The sequence below is a fragment of the Aquarana catesbeiana genome, linkage group LG09 (assembly GCF_042186555.1).
Source record: "Aquarana catesbeiana isolate 2022-GZ linkage group LG09, ASM4218655v1, whole genome shotgun sequence".
In the NCBI taxonomy this organism is placed as follows: Eukaryota; Metazoa; Chordata; class Amphibia; order Anura; family Ranidae; genus Aquarana; species Aquarana catesbeiana.
This window is the reverse complement of record NC_133332.1, coordinates 180,820,553-180,847,222: the sequence shown is the minus strand read 5'-3', so window position 1 is coordinate 180,847,222 and position 26,670 is coordinate 180,820,553. Positions and strand designations below refer to the sequence as shown.

General features: G+C 40.6%; 1 protein-coding gene across 9 annotated transcripts in view; it reads right to left on the bottom strand.

The window, feature by feature from the left end:
• TENM1 (teneurin transmembrane protein 1) overlaps positions 1-26,670 on the bottom strand; it is a 1,380,190-nt gene that overhangs the window by 497,866 nt on the left and 855,654 nt on the right. For all 9 annotated transcript variants that reach the window (XM_073599409.1, XM_073599407.1, XM_073599406.1 and 6 more), the window contains 2 exons: positions 21,952-22,162; positions 9,937-10,038 (listed from right to left, as the gene is read on the bottom strand). In XM_073599409.1, coding sequence (XP_073455510.1) covers positions 9,937-10,038; positions 21,952-22,162 — 313 coding nt within the window. The remainder of the gene's footprint in view (positions 1-9,936; positions 10,039-21,951; positions 22,163-26,670) is intronic.

Sequence of the window (26,670 nt, the reverse complement as noted above, 5' to 3'; positions counted from 1 at the left end):
GGTATGGGGGCCCCCTCCGAATCCATACTAGCCCTGATTTTTTTTGCAATTTTTTTTTTACATTTAGCTGTCAGCGGGGAACCCTGCTGACAGCTGATGACTCATTGGTTGTTAAGAACTTGGTGGCCGGCTTCCTGGCCCCATGCTTAGCAACTAGCTATATACAGTGTGTTTACAGTGGGCTTAAAGAGAAAAAAAATGGAAAACGCAAAATCCCTTAAAACTGCATGCAAAAGCGCATAAAAAACGAAAGTTAAAAAACGCAAAATGCACTGCAAAACGTGCCTGAAAAACATGTCACGTGCAGCCACATAGATGTAAACCTAGACTGAAGCCACGTTCCAAATAAACTCTGCACAGTGGGGGTTATTTACAAAAACTGCTTGGTGCAAGATCTGGTGCAGCTCTGCATTAACACCAATCAGCTTCCAGGTTTTATTGTCAAAGCTTAATTGAACAAGCTGACGTTCTAAGCTGATTGGCTACAATGCACAGCTGCGTCAGATTCTGAGTGCTGTAATCTTAGGAAATCTACCCCAGTAAGAATATCTTTACAGGTCAATGAAGCTGTCTTTTTCCAGACACTGGAATTCAGACCGCAGTAACATAGCACATCTATTATGGAGAGGGCACAGAAGAAGATTCCTTAGTTATTAAAGCTAATGGCAGACATCCTTTGGTGTCTGCTTTAAAGCAATATTTGTTTCAATTTTTTAAGTGGAACACAGGTACACTTTAAAGCAACCTTGGGGTTATAATCTCATTGGAAAAGCCATAATCTTTTGGAATGGACACAACTTTGTCAGATATTATCAAAGGAGATCAGAAAAGTGCACGCCCAATTATATTACCTGGACTTCTAATTTATCTATCTAGATATTGGGAATACACGCTGTAAATAAAACACAAAGCTTTGGCAGCTGCTAGTGCCAGCTACCTAAGATAACACTTCACAATTAAAGTAATTAGTAAGCTGTAAATTCTGTGCACATTTTAAGAGCAATTAACCTAACTGAATTTCTTCTTACTACACTGGATGTTCTCTTTTAACCTCTGACACAGTAGTTATCTACACAGTAAAAGTGAAAAAAATATTTTCATTTTTATCGCAGAATTCTAGTCTCAGTTTAATGGCTTCTTTATATTAGTAAATAAATCATCACCTATTGATGCTTAGATGAGCTGAATTAACCTGTGCTGTCACTATCTACAGTGAAAATTACTTCATTCCTCTTAAATACAATGCCAAATGAATTGTGGTAGACCACAGAGTTATTATCCTTACAGGGATAAAAAGCTCATGGACGATGCTAAGTGATCAGAGGAAGTCAATAGTAAAGCACATTTTAAAATCTAAACGACAGTGTTCTTTGTGAATGTCTATCTCTTGAATCCCTTTAGTGAGACTTTCAGAATCTTAAAAGTGAAATATGGGACACCCTACAGCGTATAATTAAATTGATCCCTAAAAGTGAACCCGTGCTTATTTTGGTTGTTGTGTTTTAAAACAAAGGGTAACTGATACTCTAAATACAGACTTCATCCATACTGCATTTGTTATTGTTGTCGCATAATACTATGATTACAGCGTATGCAACATTTAAAGTGTATCTAAACCAAAAAACAAACATGTAATATATTGCAGCTTACAAATCCCTAAATGTGGTTTCTGAATTTGTTTTCCTTTTTTTTTTCTTTATGTTCATTTGGCCATCCTACCAGTACCACACTTCCTGCCCTAGGGTGACACCACTGTATGGGGGAGTAATCAAGTTACCGGTGAAAAGCAGCATTGTTGACCTTTGGAGGAGCTAGTGTTAGATGCACTAGAAAATTTAAATTGACTTTACTGAAACGTTAAGGCCTAACTCAAGCTAACAAAGAATACACTAATGGTTCACTTTAAGATAATCTTAACATGTATCTAAAATACATTTGATATGATTATAGTCTCCCTTAAACACACAATTTGCCCTGGATGTTCACTTAGCTAGGTGGATGTCCACTTAGCTTAGCAAATAAAGTTAAGTTGTGCTTGCTTTAACTACTTCAATATTGGACATTTTTACCCCCCTTCCTGCCCAGGCCAATTTTCAATTTTCAGTGCTATCACACTTTGAATGGCAATTGCACAATTTTTTTTTCTTAGTACAATGACCAGAGCAATACAGTTTTACCATAGTAACACTATATTACTCTGGGGAGGTGAGCAGGATTTTTTTAATTTTTACACACTGATTGCTTATAACAGTGAATTTTACTTTTCTAAGCAACCATTTTTTTCTGAATGAAAACTATTAATTTAGTATTTACTATTGTGATTAGCTGTGATTGGCCACAGCTCATTACATGGTGCAGATGTGTTGTGATTGGCCCTGTCTGTAACAGTTGACCAATCACAGAGATCAACACAATAGTACACAATGCATGGCATAAATCAAAGCCATTCATTGTGTACAATTGGCATGTGGTCTGCTGTGATTGGTCGCAGAGATCACATGGTATCGGAAGTGAGACGGTACACTGATCTATCATCCGCTTTGTCCACTAGTGACAGATCGTGCTGGAATGCAGCCCAATCCTGGGAGGATGTAATTTTATGATAGGTCAGGCGGGGAGCAGCTAAATACTGATATGCAGGGAAATGAATAAAACAGGATCTGGCCATCTGTCCTTTTACACCATTGGGTAACAGTTCCAAAAAGCAAGCACAAAACGTAAAAGCAAGGATAGTATGATCATTTTAATATGTCATGGAGTAAAACAAACTACACTCACAGGAAAATGATTAATTTTGGCCAGACTGCTGGTTGGAGGCTAAACAGTGAGGACCTTGAGTGGAGAGTGAACAAGTCTTGCTTTTTGACTGGTGGTGATTGTGGGGTTGCATTTTTAGGTTTTTTGGGGCTTTTCCTTGTAGCTTTTTAACACCTTTTTCTGACACTTTTTAAACAGCTTTTTTTTCTTTGCTTCCTTCAGCCTACTAATTAAGGGGAGTGGTTAATTGGTCACAGGTGCTTGAGGCCTATATAACCTTCTGTAGAACTCATTGTGAGCCTGCTCATCTTTGAGTCTGCTGGAACTCTGTCCATGTGGAACTGGTCTAAGTGATGAGTTAAAAACCAGAGTTTAAAACAGGAGGTTATAACAGGGGTCATAGCACCTGTGTATTGTGAGTACCTGAGTGTTATCTTAGTAGTGTGTGTGGATCGTTAGTACTTGTGTATTGTGTACTGTGTACTTGTGTTCTGCGAGTGCGCGTAGCTCTGCGAGTGCACCTAGTTCTGCGAATGCACGTAGGTCTGCGAGTGGTCTGCGAGTGCACGTAGTTCTGCGAGTGCACGTAGTTCTGCACGTAGGTCTGCTAGTGCACGTAGGTCTGCGAGTGGTCTGCGAGTGCACGTAGTTCTGCGAGTAGGTCTGCGAGTGCACGTAGTTCTGTGAGTGGTCTGTGAGTGCACGTAGGTCTGCGAGTGCACATAGGTCTGCGAGTGGCCTACGAGTGCACGTAGTTCTGCGAGTGCCTGTGTGTTGTCTTGTTGAGTACCCGTGTATTGTCTTGTTGAGCATTAGTGTCCGGAAGCTAGTTGTTAGGTAATTTGGACAGGGTATAATCCCCAATCCTCATTAAATTTAATAGGTACAATGCCCGGCGGGTGTGGAGAGGTGACTCGTTGTACATCTTGCGGCATGTATGCGTTCCTTGATCATCCAATCGAGGGTGAATACTGCTGTGCAAAATGTAAGCGCATGGTTTCCCTGGAAGCCCAAGTTCTGAATCTGGGGAAGCAACTGTCAGCACTGAGAAGTCCCTCCATACTTAAGGAGAGCCAGGAACATACACGGCAGGTGCCGGAAGGGGGCAGCACAGAGTCGGGTGGAGACAAAGAGGTACAGGCACTAGCAAAAAGTAGATGGGTGACAGTCACGAAGGGTAGAGGGGAAGTGCCAGGGAGGCCGATCCAGGGCTGGAGCATCCCAATATGTATGCTCCATTGAGTGACATTGGTGAAACCAGTCAGGGACCAGCACTGCTGGAGCTGAGGGACTCTCCTAGCTGCCAGGGGAAGAACTCCTCCAGTGAGAGTGGAGGGGAGCGAAGGGAAATGAAAGACAGATTCTGGTGGTAGGGGACTCAATTCTTAGAAGGACAGAGAGGCCAATCTGTAACAAAGACCTGAAGAGCCGTCGGCACATCACGGATCTGGTGGACAGATTACTGGGAGGGGCTGGGGAAGACCCAGCTGTCATGGTGCACGTTGGCACCAATGACAAAGTCAGAGGCAGATGGATTGTCCTAAAGAACGATTTTAGGGACTTAGGAGCTAAATTGAAGAAAAGGACCTCCGAGGTAGTATTATCAGGAATACTACCGGTACATAAAGCCACACTAGAAAGGCAGAGCGATATTAGGGAAGTAAACAAGTGGCTGAAGAGCTGGTGTAGTAAGGAGGGGTTTGGTTTCCTGGAGGACTGGGCCGACTTCTCAGTCGATAACCGGTACTATAGAAGGGACGGACTGCACCTAAATGAGGAGGGTGCAGATCAGCTGGGAATGAAGATGGCCGAAAAGTTAGAGATGTTTTTAAACTAGGCGATGGGGGGGAGGGTCCAGAGGTAGAGATAGTCAGCGTGGAACATATTCCAGAGGGTAGTATTGGGGGCATTAGTGGTAGGTTGATCAAAGCACATAAACCCAAGGTAAGTATAGTAGCAAGTCCTAGTTGCAATCTCGGAACACCTAATAAGAGGATAATATGCGACCGGTCTAAACTATTTGGCATGTTCACCAATGCCAGGAGCCTGGCGGACAAGATGGGTGAACTAGAGATACTGTTGTACGAGGAGGATTTGGATTTTGTGGGAATTTCAGAGACCTGGTTCAACAGCTCTCATGATTGGCTGACAAACATTCAAGGGTATACCCTTTATCACAAGGACAGAAAGGGTAAAAAAGGGGGAGGGGTATGCCTATATATCAAGAATAATGTACAAGTGAATGTGAGAGATGACATCACTAAGGGAGCTAGGGAGGTGGTGCAATCCTTATGGGTAGAGCTCCAAAGGGATGAAGCTAGGGGGAAAGTAATACTGGGAGTATGCTATAGGCCCCCTAACCTGAGGGAGGAAGGGGAGACAGATCTCCTATCACAATTTGGATTAGCAGCAAGGATGGGAAGTGTTATCATAATGGGGGATTTTAACTATCCAGACATAGACTGGGCAGAGGGAACCGCACATTCATCTAAGGCTCGCCAGTTCCTAAATGTCTTGCAGGACAATTTTATGGGTCAGATGGTAGATGCACCAACTAGAAATAAAGCGTTACTGGATCTACTGATTACCAACAATACAGACCTGATCATGGATGTGGAAATAGGGGGCAATTTAGGTAACAGCGATCACAGGTCAATTGGCTTCAGTATAAATCACACAAATAGGAAACATAAGGGGAATACAAAGACACTGAATTTCAAAAGAGCCAACTTCCCTAAACTGTGAACGTTGATAGAAGGCATAAATTGTGATAAAATCTTAGGAACAAAGAACACGGAGGAGAGATGGATTTGCTTCAAGAGCATATTAAACAAGGGCATTAGCCAATGCATCCCATTGGTTATTAAATTTAAAAGAGCGAACAAAAGTCCTGGATGGCTTAACTCCAATGTAAAAATGCATATAAAAGCAAAGGAGAAGGCCTTCAAAAAATACACTTTGAGGGATCATCATCAGCATTCAGACTTTATAAAGAATGCAACAAGAAATGTAAGGGTGCAATAAGAAAGGCTAAGATAGAACATGAAATTCACATAGCGGAGGAGAGCTAAAAAAATCCCAAGAAATTCTTTAAGTATGTAAACAGTAAAAAAGGTAGGACAGACCATATTGGCCCCATAAAGAATGAGGAAGGACATCTAGTTGTAAAGGATTGGGAGATGGCAAAGGTATTGAATTTATTCTTCTTCTCAGTCTTCACAAGGGAATGGGGGGCTTCAGTAACCAAAACTGCAGTGTTTATCCTCATGACACATCACAGGAAGCACCTCCATGGTTAACAGAGGACAGAATTAAAATTAGACATGGGAAACTTAGTATTAATAAATCACCGGGACCAGATGGCTTGCACCCGAGGGTACTTAGGGAACTCAGTCAAGTAATTGCCAGACCATTGTTCCTAATTTTTACTGACAGTCTACTGACTGGAATGGTACCAACTGATTGGAGAAAAGCCAATGTAGCACCAGTATTTAAAAAGGGCCCAAAATACATCCCTGAGAATTACAGACCAGTTAGCCTAACATCAATAGTATGTAAACTCTTGGAGGGGATGATAAGGGACTATATATATGATTTTAGTAATGAGAACGGTATCATTAGCAGCAATCAGCATGGATTCATGAAGAATACTTCTTGCCAAACCAAACTATTAACCTTCTATGAGGAGGTGAGTTGCCATCTAGATAAAGGAAGGCCCGTAGACGTGGTGTATCTGGATTTTGCAAAAGCATTTGACACAGTTCCCAATAAACGTTTACTGTACAAAATAAGGTCCGTTGGCATGGACCATAGGGTGAGTACATGGATTGAAAACTGGCTACAAGGGCAAGTTCAGAGGGTGGCGAAAAATGGGGAGTACTTGGAATGGTCAGGGGTGGGTAGAGGGGTCCCCCAGGGTTCTGTGCTGGGACCAATCCTATTTAATTTGTTCATAAATGACCTGGAGGATGGGGTAAACAGTTAAATCTCTGTATTTACAGATGATACTAAGCTAAGCATGGCAATAACTTCTCCACAGGATGTGGAAACCTTGCAAAAAGATCTGAACAAATTAATGGGGTGTGCAACTACATGCCAAATGAGGAAAAACTAGGGGAACGAAAGGTTCTCCTAAGAGGGCAAACATTACCCAAGCACTATCTGAAAAAACAATAAAGTTTATTAGCACTACAAAACACCACACAATTACAATTACAAGAATAGAAACGGGCAATGATAGGTGATTAATCATGGACCCAATTAAAATTGATAACGTTATCATTAAAAATCCACTCTGAAGAAACCAGCGTTCATTGGCTGGTGAAACGCGTCAGCACGTGACGTCAGCACGTCACCTCGGAGCCGCGCCCTTACTGTGGATGAATGCCTGACCACGAAAAACACAGCTGATGACCGGCCTTTTCCTCCTAATGCACGGCTACGCATAGCGGCACTCTGCAAAGCGAGGACACTGTTTGTTTGGCAGGAAGCTGATTTGGACTGACACCAACAGCCATACTCAGGGGTCGAGTTCAGCAATCTGAGAACGACTGAAGCCATCTATTTGGTGAGAGAAATATTACTCCAATCTACGTTTTAAGTCTGTTGCTCTGGCTGGTATTGCTCCCCCTGCTACCTCTGCCACAATACCACTGTCTTACTGCATTACTTGTGAATATTACACAATCATCTAGGCTAGCCCTGCCAGCTATCTCTGCTGTTGCTTTTACTGCTGAATCGGGCCCACCTGTCCCGGACTTTATATTCTAATTATTGTGCTGAATCAGCTTCAGTTATGGAATACTAATATCTGCTTCATCCACTCATACCCACCATCCCGTCATACCACTTGTTTGACAACTGAATTATGGGACTGTTTTAGTTTCAACTACTGAATTATTTTTTACTATTAGTGTTTCTATGTGGTGATTGGCGTGTGTATGAGGTATGATTGGCCGTGGCTCCGTTGTTTTTAATGATAATGTTATCAATTTTAATTGGGTCCATGATTAATCACCTATAATTGCCCATTTCTATTTTTGTAATTGTAATTGTGTGGTGTTTTGTAGTGCTAATAAACTTTATTGTTTTTTCAGATAGTGCTTGGGTAATGTTTGCCCTCTTAGGAGAACCTTTCTTTCCCCTAGTATTTCTTTATGCTTGTTAGGGCAACCCAAACTGCATCCGTTAATAGGTTTATGTGGATGAATATCTAACTTTGTTACTACATATTGTCTTACTATTGGTGGTTGATCCAGGCAAAATCCATTTCTTTTTACATGGCAAATGAGGTTCAATGTAGAAAAATGTAAAATAATGCATTTGGGTGGGAAAAATATGAATGCAATCTATACACTGGGGGGAGAACCTCTGGGGGAATCTAGGATGGAAAAGAACCTAGGGGTCTTAGTAGATGATAGGCTCAGCAATGGCATGCAGTGCCAATCTGCTGCTAGCAAAGCAGAAACAGAATATTGACATGCATTAAAAAGGGGATTCATTCCAGGGATAAAACGATAATTCTCCTGCTCTACAAGACTCTGGTCCGGCCGCACCTAGAGTATGCTGTCCAGTTCTGGGCACCAGTCCTCTGGAAGGATTACTGGAAATGGAGCGAGTACAAAGAACGGCAACAAAGCTAATAAAGGGTCTGGAGGATATTAGATATGAGGAAAGGTTGCGAGCACTGAACTTATTCTCTCTGGAGAAGAGACGCTTGAGAGGGGATATGATTTCAATATACAAATACCATACTGCTGACCCCACAATAGGGATAAAACCTTTTCGCAGAAGGGAGTTTAACAAGACTCATGGCCACTCATTAAAATGAGAAGAAAAGAGGTTTAACCTTAAACTACGTAGAGGGTTCTTTACTGTAATGCCCCGTACACACGGTCGGACTTTGTTCGGACATTCCGACAACGAAATCCTAGGATTTTTTCCGACGGATGTTGGCTCAAACTTGTCTTGCATACACACGGTCACACAAAGTTGTTGGAAAATCCAATCGTTCTAAACGCGGTGATGTAAAACACGTACGTCCGGACTATAAACGGGGCAGTGGCCAATAGCTTTCATCTCTTTATTTATTCTGAGCATGCGTGGCACTTTGTCCGTCGGATTTGTGTACACACGATCGGAATTTCCGACAACAGATTTTGTTGTCGGAAAATTTTATATCCTGCTCTCAAACTTTGTGTGTCGGAAAATCCTATGGAAAATGTGTGATGGAGCCTACACACGGTCAGAATTTCCCACAACCAGGTCCTATCACACATTTTCCATCGGAAAATCCGACCGTGTGTACAGGGCATAAGAGTGGCAAGGATGTGGAATTCCCTTCCAGAGGTGGTGGTCTCAATGGGGGGCATTGATAGTTTCAAGAAACTCTTAGATAAGCACCTGAACGACAGCAACTTACAGGGATATACAATGTAATACTGACATATAATCACACACATAGGTTAGACTTGATGGACTTATGTGTTTTTTCAACCTCACCTACTATGTAACTATGTAATGAGGTTCAGATGACTCTTTCCACTGTTAAAAGTGGCTGGGGTTAGGCTGTGCCATGTGATGGATCCTAGGAATGGCTTTGATAGACCTGCTCACTAGTTGTTTGTAGAGCAGTGTCCTGCAGCCATGAGGTGTATGGCCACTCTTCCCACTTACAGGTCACTAGGATGGCAGCTGTAAAGGTATTTCAGGGCAGTTCCCCTTTCTTGAGGCGTGTTTACTTCATATCTAGGTATACTTTTTAAACTCTGAGATTGCAGGAAAAATGACCTCATGACTTTGACCGGTCATGTAACTGAGCTCTCCTCCTCCTGGCTTTTTTTCCTATTCATTTGAATGTCACTCTGGTTGCTAAAGATTGCCAAAGCAAGCAGTTCATAATGCACATTAGTAATGCAGTTTGCTGTGCTTTACAAACATGTGCTTTTCTCTTTTTTTAAAGCAGTGATATGACTATGGTAAGGTCATGCCACTGCTTAACAAATGGAGCACTCTTAGGGAACATTCTGTACTCTTTTAGTAAATTGGCCTGTTGTATTGTATAATGCTTAAAAATATAGATAAATGTGTATAAGTGTATGCTTATCATCTTCTAATCCAAGTTCGCAGTGTATCAAACAGAGAGAAAATGTAAGTAATATAAGGATTAGTGATCTATACCTCTAGAGCAGTCTGGTCCCAAAAATCCTGGGAAGCAGTGACAATGCCCAGATATGCATTCTCCATTTCCATTACAGTTAGTTGAGCAATCATCCATCATTTCTGTGAGTGAATAAAATAGAATAAGCTACACTGAGGTAAAGTTTGGATTCAGCTGTAAATGTAATACATTATGAGCAACTCAATTGCAGGGGAAATTGCTGCAAATTTCTCTTTGCAATAAAAATAATCATATTGGTTTTTATTCTGATATACCCAGAACTCAAATAAGTATTTGAGTACATACATTTTTTTCTCAGATGAATAAAATTGTCATAGAATCAGTAGCATTACAGAAATGCAATTCAGGGTAAAGTATGTAAGAGCGAGAAAATAAATTACTTGATAATGCCCTGTACATAGGATAAATATGCATTTGCCATCATCTGTTTCAGCTTGAAACAAGTTGAAAAAGATCACTTTTATGTAGAAGTCTTGAAAAGTTTAATGTTGTCAATATATCACAGGCTCAATAATTGCAATTGTTTACTAGATTCGGTCAGGTTTACAATCCTGAAAAACAGCACTGGCTTTGATGAATATGGAATACAGAGCAAAGACACTTCATTAGATATACTGGCAGATATGACTAATTCTTCATGTATCGGGTTGCGCATTTATTTGAAATGATCCATAAGTAAAGCAATTGTCTAAATCATCCTCTGGATGTCATAATTATTGATGCCATGCACAAAGCGATCACTCAGAAGGAAGAGCTCCTGAATTGTTTGCATAGTTGACAAAATTAATGAGGAACATATAGCTTTTATGAAACCTGGAGTGTAGGAAAAGAGAGAAAAGAGAGTTGCATATAACCTTTGATAAAATTCAAACTAGAACATTTTTTAAATGAAAGTAGGCTTGTAAAAAAATACTGTATATGTTGGCTATCGTCATTGACTTTTTTTTGTCAATGCTAATTACTTGACTGCTTTGAATTACTTAGCTACTGGACCCCGAACAAGTATTCAGTAGCTGCAGGGAAAATTCCTGATCTGCATTTTTATTTTGGGGGCTCAGAAAGTCTTGAAGACACTGGATCAGCATGACAGTCAGCAAGTTATTTTTTTTTTTGGCAAATGACAGTAACAGCCGTTACAATCTTCTTAGTAAACATTTCCTTTAAATAGATGTAAGTTCCAAGGACTCTTACACACTTATCTATTCTGAAGCATTGCATTAACGTACATGTTATGCTACATGTTATCTTGCATTTCGTTAAGTCAGCAGGGATGGAAGATTACCTGCAACAGCCACATTAATGGTAATACTGGTTGGCAGATTAACATAAGTGTTAAGAGTCCCCATGCATAAAGAGATCAGAGAATATCCCCACAGTTGAGAGCTGCAAATCTAAAAAAAAATAAAAAATCCTGCCAACCAGCTAAGTACAGAGTGAATCAATGAAGAGTATATCAGTACAAGTTTGGAGCCCTAAACAAGCCTTCTCAAATGAAAAACAAGAAGCGTCTTTTAAAGTTTAAGCATTTTCCCCCATTGCAGTAAAAACAACATTTACTCAGTCAATCTTGTTAGGTGATGTGATAAAATGAGAAGGATTGCAATAAATACATTGACCTCCACAGAATATAAGATTTCAAGATAAAAAGAAACGACAACTGATTAAGTGGTGAAAATCTTTACAACATAGGTCAAAACTAGGACAACATTTAGATCATAGATTGTCTATAACGAGTTTAAAAAACATATGCCAATACATCTAAAATTATATGATAATGTCAAATTTAAAAGAGAAGTATGGGATTTTTTTTATCCTATAATCATACTCATACTCATGTCCCCCGCGGCCTCTTCACTGAGAACTGAGCCAGTGAACACCGCCGATGGCTCGGTTCTCTCACCTCCCCAAGCGGAGAGCTGCTGCCTGTCAATCAGCACTGGAATGCTGGAACGCTGAGCTGTGGAGGGCGGGGAGTGGCCGTCTCAGGGTCTCAGCAGCTCACTGAGAGGCTGAGACAGCTATCAGTCCAGGCACCTGGCAGATCCAGACTTCCAGAGTCGGGATGACGCAGTGCCTGGACTGATATCCGTGACATCAGCAGAGAGCAGACTTCAGACGGCTCTCTGCTGAAAATGAGTCACAGAAGTGTATAACTAATTGCATTCCCGTGACCCATAGGAGAAGCCCAACTGAATGAGCTCAGTCTGGACTTCTCCTTTAATGCCAGACTTACAAAGTTGGTCTTATATGCCAAACTGACCCCAGTAGGTTGATGGTGTGCAAATATCTGGGCAGACATGCACATTGATAAATTAACACCATACAAATAACTCTTTATTTCTCCAAGGATTAACCATAGAAAGACTTTCTAAGCAGGATAGAAAGAGAACCCATTACCAGATTAAAAACCAGTGCAGAGGTGTGCACTAAGCTTAGACATCCTTGTAAATACATACATGATTTCTGATTGCTGCCCATTAATTTTGATGAAAGAAAATGCTATAAATGAGTATAAGTTCTGTGTATGTTATTTGAAAAAATATAGATCAAGTTGTCTATTTCACATATGTTATTAAAAACCAACTTTTCAGCAACTGAAATGTAGGAGCTTATTAAATGTTGCATTGCTGCCACCAGTTGTCTAATGTTTTCAATAACCTGGAATAAAACCTATTTGATCATAGTGTTCAAGACCTCCAGTCACTTCTTTTGACCTGCCAGCATAGACGTAATTATTTCATCATTACAATTTAATAATGAGATTGGATAGTAAGATGATAGAGTGCAAGATCTTTTTCAGGTTTAGGAACTTGGCAAATGTTAGCTGACACAAGTTTCTGATTAGAAATTAAAAGGAATTATGCACTAAGGTCAAATAAAAAGCGACCTCTTTTACATTATTTTAAAATTTAGATTTGTACCCATCTTGGCCAGATGCCTTGAACATTATAATGGCTTTATAATATCTTCAATTTCCCTAAGCATAATTGGGCCACCTAAAGATCTGTTTGCAGTGGAGACAGAAGCAAAAGTTCAGTTGAAGACCAAAACAGGTCTATTTTTCAAACAACCAATCATAGGATGTTGTAGGCAGGCGTTCTGATATTTTTAAACAATTTCTCTATACAATTAGATTTCATGTATATTTTGCATTGAGAGTCTCCCGTGTGTTAATACAATAGATGCTTTAATCCTAGATGATTAAGCCTAAAGAGCATCTTACTATATTTTTCTCATATCTGATAAATCTTTCATATAAACAGATTTATTCTCTGAATGATCCCTCACTGGAGCTCAATGAAGCTCCCTCACCCTGGCATTCAAATTAATATATTCTATATTCCTAACCTCAGTTTTGCCCCGCACACACGAGCAGAATGTCCAACAGAAAAAGTCCGATGGGAGCTTTTCATTGTATATTCCGATCGTGTGTATGCCTCATCAGACTTTTGCGCTTTTACGTCGAAAATTGTGACGGACCTAAAAAGAGAACATGTTCTAAATTTTTCAGATGGAACCAATTCCTATCGGGAAAACCGCTTGTCTGTATGCTGTTCCAACGCCAAAAAATGACGCATGCTCTGAAGCAAGTACGAGACGGAAGCTATCGGCTACTGGCTATTGAACTTCCTTTTCTAGTCCCGTCGTACGTGTTGTACGTCACTGTGTTCTTGATGGTCAGACTTTGGTGTGATCGTGTGTACGCAAGACAGTTTCAGCGGAATTCCGTCAGAAATCTGTCGAAAAGACCTTCAGAGTTTATTCCGATGGGAAAACCAGTCGTGTGTACAGGGCATTTCTCCTTTAATACAAATTTAGCTAAAAATGTCATACCTGTTATCCTTTCAGCTGATGATGATGTAATGATCATAGACACAGAAAGGAAAGGTACATGCTGTGATTTTTAGTTAAAAAACAATGCCATAAAGTTAGTGTTGTTCATAACTCTATACTAAAACTAGCTTAATGATTCTTAATGAAAACATTTTAGGGGTAAGTTAAATCTATTTTCCAAATGCATTTGAGCTGAAATAGCCCCTTCTCTAAAGCTCCATACATGCTGACTTCTGACCATTGGGGTCCACAGCAATTTTTACATCCTTTGTGCCAGCTTCTGATGGCAAGCACAGTAATGCCCTATAGTCTTTTATGAGACCAGGAGACAGATGAAAGAGCTGTGTAAGTATGGAGATCTGGGAGGGGGAGAGCTATTTTTTAACTTGGGGGATGGGGTGGGGGCAAATGGGTAAGGAAAAGTTTTTAAGGTTTTAATTGCTCACTGGATCTTAATTGTAAAACGTTTTCTGCACTTCCTATCTAGGTGAAAGATATCAGTCAGAACATGGACTGAAGTGAATTAACATACAGAAAGTTTCTTCTTTTTAAAGGTTATAACGTTCCTTTTCTTCCTTTAGCATAAAAACAAGATCTTTGTACTTACCATAAAATCAGTTTCTTAAAGTTCATTATGGGACACAGGATTAGTAGTTTTTTTTAATAAGATTTAGTTATGCTGTTGCCTATTAGGAGGATTTGAACACTGAGAACCCAGGTATATCCCCCACCACCCCCATCCAGCATGCTTCAGTTTTGAAAAAAAGAAGTACTTAAGAATAGATCACAAAACCAGAGGGATGAGACCTGTGCCCCTTACAAACTTAAAGAAATGGGTTTTATAGTAAGTACAAAAATCCAATTTTCTTTATCGCTCATTAAGGGACACAGGTTAATTCGTTATTCTGATATTTGTGGGACATCCAAAAGCAGTCCAACTTAGGAGTGGGCAACACAGCACACAAAACTCCAACAGGTCTACATAACAATACATAATAAAAACAAGGCCATCTTGCAGCTAAAAAATCTGGTTGATAGATCTTAAGCCCATAGCTTTTATTAGAGTCTGAACATCCAAGTGGTAATCAATAACTGTATAGGGCAAGGGTCTACCTGACTAGACACAAATTGTTTGGCTAGCTTATGTTGGTCCTCATAATACACAGTTTGGGTAACTCAAAGGTTGAGCTGTACAGACATAATATGGTCAGGTTTTGTTGTGTATGGAGGCCCTTAGGCCTTTTCTGCTATGGTAAATTAATATTTTTCCTCTAGTAAGGGACAGGAAACTCATTTGGGAGATAAGAAGGATAAGGTCAGCAAAAATGTCCACGCAGTAATGTAGAGCTGAGGGCAAAAGCATTAAGGGTGCCCCATAATTAAATGAACAGTTAGGACTGTATGTGGGTCATTAGCCCAAACCTTCATGCATTCCACAGTGGTGAAGTGCATTCACTTCAGTATGACAAACCAAAATATCTTCTATTGTACAGTAGGTTTCATCGAGGGGTCTGCAAGCAAAAACAAGTAATTGCAAACGGTTGCCAATGGTATGCTAAAGGAGAAGTAGAGTCAAAGTGTATTTGGCTCTACTTCTCCTGTGGATCACAAGAGTGCAGATCGTTCATCAGACAATGGGCTAAAGCCTGCTGTCAGCTGACGTCACAGAGCCAGTCAAGGCTCGGGAAATAATGCAACCATATGGTCGGGATCCACCCACATGCCCGGATGGCACCCGACTAAGCCTCTCAGCGAGTCGCTGAGAGCCTGATCCAGCCTGTCCCACCCCCTCCACAGCTCAGGGGCAGAGCAGAGAGCTGGTGACTGAATCAGTCACCAGAGTCATGAACTCTCTGCTCAGGGAGCTGTGAGAACTGAGCAATCAGCGGTGTTTGATCGCTCGGTTCTCAGTGTTAGAGCCAGCAGGGGACAGTTGCAGCATTGGACCGATGCTACATCAACCTAGGTAAGTAGAATTCTTAAAAAAAACTCAATTATTTTACTTCTCTTTTAAACACTTGTATTTCTTCAACAGCACTGCCAAGGATTAGCTGATCCTGATATCTGCATATTAAACAAAGTTCAGCAATTTGCAGATGAATTCTTGAAAACTTTTCTCAGTAGAAAAAAAAGTCTATCCCTCTAGGACACAGAAAAAACTGAAGCATGCTGGAAGTGGGTTATATGTGGCTGGACAATTACTTATTTGTTTGCCAGTTTTTTTACCAGTGCCCAAATCCTCCTGAAGGCAGCAATATAACCTAATCATATCCAAAAAACAACTGATTGTATGTCCCTTAACAAATAATTAACAAAAATGTTTTGCTACTGATGACGTCATCATTGATGAAACTAGTAGAGCAGAGACAGAACACAAGCCACTACGCATATGTGATATCGCTACAACCATCTTGGATTCTGGAATATGTGTTTTTTCTGATATGCCTGGTTGTCATCTCTTCGTTGTAAGTGCATTTACCACATTAAATTGGTGTTTTAATCATGATTGCACTATGGAGAGCATGCCTTTTTCTTTTTCATGATACTATGTCCAGCTGAATATACCGTTAGTACCATTATTTGACAGGTTTTGAGGAAAGCTGAATATCTTGGATTGATACACAAGCACTGGTTGACTATTCTCAATTGGGGTCATGATTCTGGTAAGCCTTCTTCTGTTGCACACCAAGGTGCTGTGTGGTTTATCATTAAGAAGTTTGGAGGCGTTTGGTATCCATATCTGTTATTTCACTCATAAATCAAAGAATAACTGAATTCACAGTTTTTGGCTTCATATTTGGATTACTTTGTTTTATTTTTTTCAATTTGTGGTGACACATAATAGTTTGATATATTTGCACTGCACTATTGTACTGCACTTATATTTAAATTTTTATTTTTTTTTTAGCGCTGCACTATTATTTTGCAAAGAAAAATGTTTTGCCTGAAGTTGGGTTTTGTGTATGAATTATCTTTGTACAGTGTAGTATAAACACTACAAAGCTACATAAGCTTGTTTTAGCTGCATTTGAACACTACACTTTAGCATGAAAACTAAAACATAAGGTGCCAACTATTATGTGGTTTGTGAATAAGGAGTGGCAATGAGCAGGATGCATTTTCACAAGAAATTACTGCCAAATAGATGCTGAGCGATTTCCTGTGATCTAATGAACACCCCCTTGAAATGGCTTTCCTTCATCTGGGGTAGTAGCTGATAGGAATTAAAGGAGTGGGTTCCTATATATTCACTGCAGAGGATCTAGCTCAAATGGTCCCCCGTGGAGAAATTCTACTCACTTCCTGTCTCAATTACGACAGCCACACAGAAATCAAGATCAAATCTCTCTAGAGTGGACACACAAAACAATAAACACCTGAAAAGGACTTTGAGATACACTTCACACTACACTGTGTATCTATTGTAAAACTTTAAAATTACATATTGTTTTTCATACTGACTTACTATTTCCAGTCTATTCTAGTTAACATAAATGATCTTGAAGTTTAAAAATGTACTTCATGTAAATAATCATCAATAAGTAACATAATTTTTTCTTTTGTGGATAACGTGTGAATATGCTTTGCAATGTTGAATAATGGTTACATTTCTCTGTTCATTCTCACAATGAACATTTATGAGATTGATTTATTAATGCAGTAGAGGCTGTGCATAGTCAATGTTCACTGAGTTTAGTAAATAAGGTGAAGCTCTGTTTACTTCAAACAGTCATTCGTGTGCTCATTAAAATCCTATATTTTTAGATTTACTTTTCACAGGATCTGGTATTTATGGTCAGCGCAGCTTCACTTTGTTTACTCAAGGTTACTTTGCAGAGCGACCTCACACGCCACAATTTGAGCATTCACTTAAATGAACATCGTCTCTACATCTGACTTCATCTCAAAGAGATGAAGGGGCTCAGGTGAGTGAAACGGGGGGGCTGGGGGGCCAGTGACTGCCAGGTGTTTTTTCACCTTAATGCATAGGATGTCATTAAGGTGAAAAAAACATGAGGGTTTACAACCCCTTTAACCTCTGACTAAAGTTTTTATATATGAGCAAATAAAGATCCGGATAGCCGCACTCCAAAAAAAGTTTTCATATGTGTTGATGGATGACCATGTCAGCTGAAACTTTACAGAAGGTCCATTGCCAGTGAGACTGGTTTGCTCCCAAGGTATCAGTTTGTTATCCTATTTAATCCACATTGAGATATGCCTTTTCCACTGTTATGTAATGAGCTTTTACCAGTATTAAAGGAAACCTATGCTGCAAGACTATGGAAGCTGTTATTTTTGTCCTCACCATTTCAGAATGCTACTGTCCTGGCTCTCACGCTGATCCAGTGGATGCAATACTTTTGGAGGCACTGACATGGTATCAAAATTCAAATCAGGAATTGTGACATGACTCTGACCTTCTTGTTCTGTAGTGTTTCAGAAAAGTAAAGAAACCAAAGCCAACCAAGCAACTACCATTTTCAGAAAATCAGTAATTGCAACCTCCATCTATCTCCTAATACCGCTTTTCTTTAGGGTGTATAACATTTGTTTAATTGACCTCAATTTGTTATGGGTGACAATCATTACTGGGTCTGACCACTCAAATGAGTGCAGCATATGAATTTGTTATTGTCTAGCAATGTCAAAGTTTATCCATATACAAATTTTTTTTACTTTTGGAGAGAAAGGGAAAAGGTTCGAACCCCTGTCAGGGTTTTACAGCAAATTGAGGGATTTCTCCTCACTATCTGTTTTGGTGACAGACTTTTAATCAGTCAAGAAGTGAGGGAAAACCTGCAACAGGAAAACAGACAACAATCAAAGGTGGCGAGGGCTCTAGAATTCCCATACTTAAAAGAAGCATTTCTACTGCTGTCAGTGTTGCTGATTACCCCTCTCTTCCTGTTCTGAGGAATAGCTTTTTACCGTCAGGAAGTGAAGGAATCTCTCCAACGGAGCCTTTGATGGCAGTAAAACCTGACAGGCGTTCTAATCATTTCCCACTCTATCTGAAGTTTAAAAATGGTTTTTCTAGATACACTTTAAGCGAAAACTGGCTGTGAAAGCTTCTCAGATGTAATGCATGTCATTTAGATGCTAGGCTTCTCTAAAGACAGGCGTAATATCTCAGGTACTGGGTCCAGTTCTCAGCATGATTCAAGTATGACTTGCTGGTATGTTCCAATACCTATGACATAAACCTCATTAGGTCATATGTTTTTTTTTAAATTGCTTGAGTAGTAAGTCAATGTAGCTAGTTTGTCCCAGCATACTATATTATTAACAATGTTGGTTGGCGTGAGAACAATCTTGGGCTTTCACATAATAGTTTTTTAATTAAATCACAGCATGACATTTCCTCAGTGAGGGGTTGATTACATGGTGTAGAAGTCAAATTCAAGTGTTCTGATTGCTGAAAAGTGGAGTTAAAAGATTTTGTGTCCATCATACACATAGGAAATAAACCAAGAGTACACTACTTCAACCTTTGAGTATCCTACTGAATATGGTTGTAATAAAGGTAGATTATTGCTTCTGTGTATCAGACACAATAAACACAAATGCAATGCAAACTATTTATTTTAGATGCCTATAAAAAATATCTCTTGATAACAGTGTAGCTCTTTTGTGCTCCTACAACTAACATGTCTAACAATACCTGTAAAAGTATCTGAGACTTTATTTGGTAGATTGCAAGTGAATGTAAACAAGTGTATTAGAAGGCCCATTTGCTCACCATGCTCAGATTAAGGTGCAGGCATCTTTAACTCCTTTTCCTACAACTCTTTGGGTTTCTGGACACACCCAAGATAGATATGCTTCTCTGCCTCCCTTCTTTAGGAGCTCAAAATGGCCCCTCCTATTGAGGCAGAGGTAGATGAGCAAGGTATCTGCATCCAGATGAGTGGCCCTCCACCATCAGAACTGGCATATGGGAACCTAATAGTATGCAGCTCCTCTGGAACAGCCAACTACTGTGGGGAATACCTCATCTATTGCTACATGGTATTCTAAATCCAGTAGGGTACCACCTCTTTGTCCTCCAGGCTTTGATTCCTTTAATTGTTCTCTTGTGTTACCAGAGCTACCCTGGACTTCACTGATGAAGATGCTGTTTGCGAGGATAAACACACATGGCTGCATTCTGAATTGTTTTACTGAAGTAGTGAGACTCCACTAGAGCAGTGGTTCTCAACACCTGCCCTCAGGACCCACTAATTGGCCTGATTTTAAGTATTACCTTGGGGAGATGCAGACTAGAATACCGCAATCACTAAGCAGCAAATGATATTACCTTTGATGTATTTCAGTTATCTTGCAAACCTGGCCTGTTAGTGGGCCCCGAGGACAGGAATTGAGAACCACTGCACTAGAGTCTTATAGAGACTATGCTATGCCGCAAAGTGTTACCCTTATTGAGCTACAGGGACATTGCTGTGAAGAGTCCATGTGTGTACAATGTTTTATAATCTATATTATATTATTCTTATCTGACTTCATTTTGCAATACTGATTCTTGCTTTGCACCTGTTTAGGAAACTGCAGGTTACACTGATGCCGCATACACACAAGCGGACTTTACGGCAGACTTTGCCCGGCGGGCTTTATGACGGACTTTATGACGGACTTTCTGAATGAATGGACTTGCCTACACACAATCCACCAAAGTCCGTCGAATTCGTACGTGATGACGTACGACCGGACTAAAATAAGGAAGTTCATAGCCAGTAGCCAATAGCTGCCCTAGCGTGGCTTTTTGTCCGTCGAACTAGCATACAGACTAGCGGACTTTTCGACTGGACTCAAGTTTGACGGATTGATTTAAAACATGTTTCAAATCTAAGTCCGTCCAACTTTTGAGAAAACAAAGTCCGCTGGAGCCCACACAAGATCGAATTGTCCGACGAAATCCCGTCCGCCGGGCAAAGTCTGCCGTAATGTCCGCTCGTGTGTACGCGGCATAACTCTCTGTCTGATCATTTGGCTGGTTACCCATCCTGTTAAACAAGCATAAGGGCACACAAATAATGATCTCCTGGGTGTAGTTCAAATTTCTGCAGGACAGGCAAGGGTGAGCTGATGTTTTGCATATTTTTGAGCCCCATGGGTTGTACCCTATGGGCATTGTACAGTACAATGTACAGTACAGTACAGTTGCACGCCAAATAAAATTCAATAGACAAGTTGTGTCCTATTGACTTATTGACATATTATTTGTTATTCTGGGATAATGCATAATGTTTGTTAATGTAAATTGTCTGCATATACAGATGGATCCACTCATCATATACAGTGTATTTGGATCACCTTTTTGAGCATAACTAGCTTAGCTCAACTTGCCATGAGTCAAGTTAAAATGACCTGTAAATTTAATGAGCCCCTGTATAGGCACTCTGATTTACTAAAGAAGTATAGGCTTTTCACTTAGCAAATTATTTTTTACTTGGCAAAATTAGTATTTACTTAGCTTAGTGAATGAGGTGAAACTGTACAATTCTATGTTTTTTTTTTTCATTTTTACTCTGCAAATAGAAAATGTTCTACTCCTTTTGTAAATCAATCCCAATATTAAATACAGAGTACTGAGAAGGGAGTTAAAGGAGAAGTCCAGCCAAAGCTCGTTTGGCTGTACTACTCCTATGGATCACCGGAGTGTAATTCATTGTGCACTCCTGTGACCAGTTTTCAGTAGATAGCAGGCTGAAGTCCGCTGTCTGCTGACATCACAGAAATCAGTCCAGGTACCATGTCATCCTGGCAATGTGAGTCTGGATCCGCCAGGTGCCTGGACTGATGTCGTCTCAGCCTCCCAGTGAGCCGCTAAAAGCCTGAGACGGCCGCTCCCTGCCCCTCCCCAGCTCAGCACTCCAGTGAGCATGGAGGAGAAGAGGAGAGCTACTGATTGACAGTCAGCATCTCTTTGCTCAGGGATCTGTGAGAACCGAGCCATCGGCGGTGTTTAGAACGCTCAGTTCTCAGTGTAGAGGTGCTGGGGAACAGATGCAGCATTGGACCGATGCTGCATCCACCTAGGTAAGTTTGATTTTGCAAAAACTCCCAAACCCATACTTCTCTTTTAAGTCTGGAAATGAACCGTACCTATGATAGCAGTTGCTACATGTTGAAAGAGTATAATGTTCAGTTTGTACAGAGGTGTGAAAAACAATTCTCACCTATTGCCGTTGTTAATATAAAAACTTGCTCCATCTTCTTTCCATCATTGTAAAATGCTAGATGCCAGGTACCTTGATCCATGTATTCAATGAAGCCTGTCTCTTGTAAGGATGCCAGAACTAGACTCCGAGGTGCATGCTGTGGGTTTTCTGCATTTTTTGGTTCTTGCTTTATCAAGTGCTTCCCATCCATCAACTTTACAAAATCAAACTGTGTGAAGATCAAGGACAATTCACGACTGATTAAGCCGATTATAGAGCAAACTTGAACTTTTAAAAGCTTTGAAAATGTTAAATTACGGCAAAAGGAAAGTTAGTATTATATAATAACACAATGCCTAATAATAATTTTCTACCTTAATACAGTTTCATTAAATGAATCCAAATGGGCTAAAAGATCAAAGGGTAATATTCTGCCAAGCAGAACATATTATAATGGTTAAAAAAACACATTATGGTCCCTTCATAAGCAGAGATTAATTCCATATAATTTCAATAAATGCTAGCATCAAAATTAGTTTTAGGAGTGAATAAACTATAAAATGATAAAGTTAGTAGAAGTTAATGTGGAACAAATTATCATAGTTTCCATTGACTTCTATGGGGAAACTCGCTTTGATATGTGAGTGCTTTGGATTATAAGCATTCTCCTGGAACGGATTATGCTTGTAATCCAAGGTTCCACTGTGCACAAAAGTATACCACTTTTGGGTAATTGCATGTAGTTGTGCATATTCGCACATATGCGCACACACACGTAAAAATGTAGCTAGCTTTTCTTTAATCAAGGGAGTGTGGTGTATTTGCATGTATATGTGCTTAAAAATACTGAAATTATTTTTGCCTGTCCTCGCATTTTTTTATGCTGGGAATATCTGATGTTCATACATATACATACATATTCATACATATCTTTGGCCAAAACTTTTTCAAAGAGGGAATATGGTTATTGATTTACAAGGAACTTGAATTTTTATTCTTGTTATGATGATAATTATTATTATTAATAATAATAGTTTATGAGAGGGGTCTTCAAAAAGTTTCTACACTTTTATATTTTCGTTGGGAACAGTGAGGGCAGGAGGAGTAGTAATTGGTCGTGTCTGAGAGTGTCATGTGACTAGTCTGTCTGGTAAGCTGGCTGACCTTGAAGTTTAGTATAAGAGTTTTGGTGAAGATGACTGTGAATATTATAAACTGCACCAAAGAGGAACAGCGTTCTGTCATATGCTCTTTGTAGGCAGAAGGTGTGCTAGGAGCACAAATTAAACTTTGCATGTGTGCACAGTATGGGGATAAAGTTCTCTCTTTTAGAGTTGTTTAGTTTGGATTTAGCGCCGTCTGATTCCCACATTTTTGGACTGCTCAAAGAAGCTTTAATGACTTGCCGCCCGCCATATAGCAAAATGACGGCTGCAAAGTGGTTTCAATAACCTTACTGGGCGTCATATGACGTCCTCAGGATATCAAGCTGCTGCGCGCCCCCGGGGGCGCGCATCGTGGCGATCGTTGTTGCGGTGTGTCAGTCTAGGTAAAGAGTCTCTGACTCTTTACCACGTGATCAGCTGTGTCCAATCACGGCTGATCACGATGTAAATAGGAAGAGCTAGTGATCAACTTTTCCTCACTTGCGTCTGACAGACGTAAGTAGAGTAGAGCCGATCGGCTGCTCTCCTGACAGGGGGGGTCTGTGCTGATTGTTTATCAGCACAGCCCCCCTCGGATCCCACGAGGACCACCAGGGGAGCCACCCAGGACCAACAGGGAAGCCGCCCAGGACCACCAGGATGGCCATCCACACTGGACCACCAGGTATGCCCCCTAGACCCCCAGGGAAATACTAATCTGTGCCCAGGCAGCTGCCAATAAATGCCCAGGCAGCTGCCAATCAGTGCCAACTCACAATGCCTACCACTGCCAGTGCCACCAGGGATGCCTATCAGTGCCTCATATCAGTGCCGCGTATCAGTGCCCATCAGTGCCATGTATCAGTGCCCAGCAGTGCCGCCTATCAATGCCCATCAGTGCCCAGCAGTGCCGCCTATCAGTGCCCATCAGTGCCCAGCAGTGCCGCCTTTCAGTGCCCATCAGTGTTGCCTATCAGTGCCCATCAGTGCCCATCAGTGCCCACCAGTGCCACCCAGTGCCACCCATGAGTGCCCATCAGTGTCGCCTATTAATGCCCATTAGTGCTGCATATCAGTGCCACCCATCAGTGCCGACTACCAGTGCCCATCACTGCCGCATATCAGTGCCCATCTTCAGTGCCCGTCAGTGCCCGCTCATTGGTGCCACCTCATCGGTGCCACCTTATCAGTGCCTGTCAGTGCCGCCTTATCAGTGCCCATCAGTGTCGCCTATTAATGCCCATCAGTGCTGCATATCAGTGCCACCCATCAGTGCCGACTACCAGTGCCCATCAGTGCCCATCTTTAGTGCCCGTCAGTGCCCGCTCATTGGTGCCACCTCATCGGTGCCACCTTATCAGTGCCTGTCAGTGTCGCCTTATCAGTGCCCATCAGTGAAGGAGAAAACTTACTGATTTACAAAAAATTTTTACAGAAACAAAAGCAAAACTTTTATTTTTTTCAAAATTTTCGGTCTTTTCTTATTTGTTTAACAAAAAATAAAAACTGCAGAGGTGATCAAATACCACCAAATAAAAGCTCTATTTGTTGGAACAAAATGATAAAAATTTCGTTTGGGTACAGTGTTGTATGACTGCGCAATTGTCATTCAAACTGCAACAGTACTGAAAGCTGAAAATTGGTCTGGGCAGGAAGGTATATAAGTGCCCTTTATTGAAGTGGTTAAGGAAGAGAAGATTTTCATGCAATGATGATGTGAAAGCAGCCATGAATCAGTGGCTATGCACTCAACCAACAACATTTTTTGCTAATGGCATTAAAAAGTTGGTTGATCCTGGGAAAAATGCATCGCAAAGGAAGATGACTATGTAGAAAAGTGATGTAATTTGTTTTTCAAATTCTTTATAAGTTAAAAAAAGTGTGGATGCTTTTTGAAGACCCCTCGTATAGATTATCTCTTTGTGTATATATATATATATATATATATATATATATATATATATATATACACACACACACGCACACTGTTAGCTGTGACTTTACTTTTAACAATCTTAAATGGTTTGTTAACACAAAAAAACTCCCAGATCCTGTTCCCTTAAAGCATATCATACAGCACGGTGCTTGTGCTGTGTCATTTGGCCCCCTGTAACACCTGAAATATCTGGCTGATTCTGCCTGGCTATACCTTCCCCCTGTAAACTAGCTGCTGAGCCCTGACACCATTGTCAGTTTACGTGATTCATCTACAACCCAGCTCTCCTGTGTCTGTGTCTCCTCTGTCCTCCTTCCCCCTCCCCTCCCTGCCTGTCTGCTTGGACCAGTGCCCGCCACCCCAGCTCCTGCTGCTCTCATAACTTGATAACTAAATTGTCTTATCCCCTCTGTACCATAATAACACGTGTCCCTGTGTCTGTGTAATGTAAAAAATCTTCTGATCTGTACCTATATGAGCTCTGCTCTGGGTGCTCAGATGACTGTGGGTTCTCTCTCTCCTCTCTCCCCCTCATCTCCGGCTGACGTCAGCGGGAGTATTCGGCCCAGCCCACTTGAACTGTGAGCCGGAGAGAGAAGATGGCTGACAAGTCAGCTGAGTGCTGGGAGCCAAGCTCATATACTGTAGGTACAGATCGGCAGACTTTTTTACATTACACAGACACAGGGACGCTTGTTATTATGGTACAGGCGATTTAGTGGAAGTGGGTTAATAACCACTTTAAAGAGGTGTTTCACCCTGGAGAAAAAAAAAGTCAGCAGCTACAAATACTGCAGCTGCTGACTTTTAATAGACAGACACTTACAAGTCCAGGTATCCAGCACTGTCCTCACTGGCTGGTATTTGCTGGTCTTCAGGTCCCCAGCACTGCCATCTTGGATGTAGGAAGCCGGCTGTAACTTCCTGATGCTTCACAACCAACTTTCCACTGCACATGTGTGAGTAGTGCTGCACATTTTTAGAGGACTTGCAGCCTCCTAGGACCTGTGACATGTTCCAGGAGGTTAAGGGTGGGGGGTGAACTTCTGCTTAGATTGCCTAGGTGGAAGTGGAGCAGATATCTGTCACAAATAGGTACTGGTTCCAAGAAAATAAAAATCCAAAACTATAGGGGGAGAGAGGAGAAAAAGTGGAACTTCCCTTTTTAGGTGAAGTTCCACTTTAAAGTAGTCTTAAACCCTCAGCATTTTTTAGCTTTACACATTAAGCACAATTAGATAAATATTCTCCAGTAAACGATCTGTGGGTGGCTCCATGAGATGGTACAAAAGAAACAGCCGCCCTAAAACATAGGCAAGGTTTAAATTATAAAGAAGTTGCAATCTCATTAAGTGATTACATCATCCACTGAATGTGCTTAAAAAACTAAAAAATGTTTAATATCACTTTGTTCATCATGAGTGCGGGATCCATCGTAAGTGTCTGGAACAAGAAGATTGTTGTCTTCCAGAAACTTCTGCTAGAACGTTGAGAACTCTCCTGGACTGAAATGATGCTGTATTTATCTAGTTTATTATTTCTAAAATATATTTTATCCAAGATAATTACATGTATTTTATTATTATACTAATAATTTATTATTATACTTTTTGGAGATGTTGAATAATTACACTGCACCTACCTATTTGACACTTG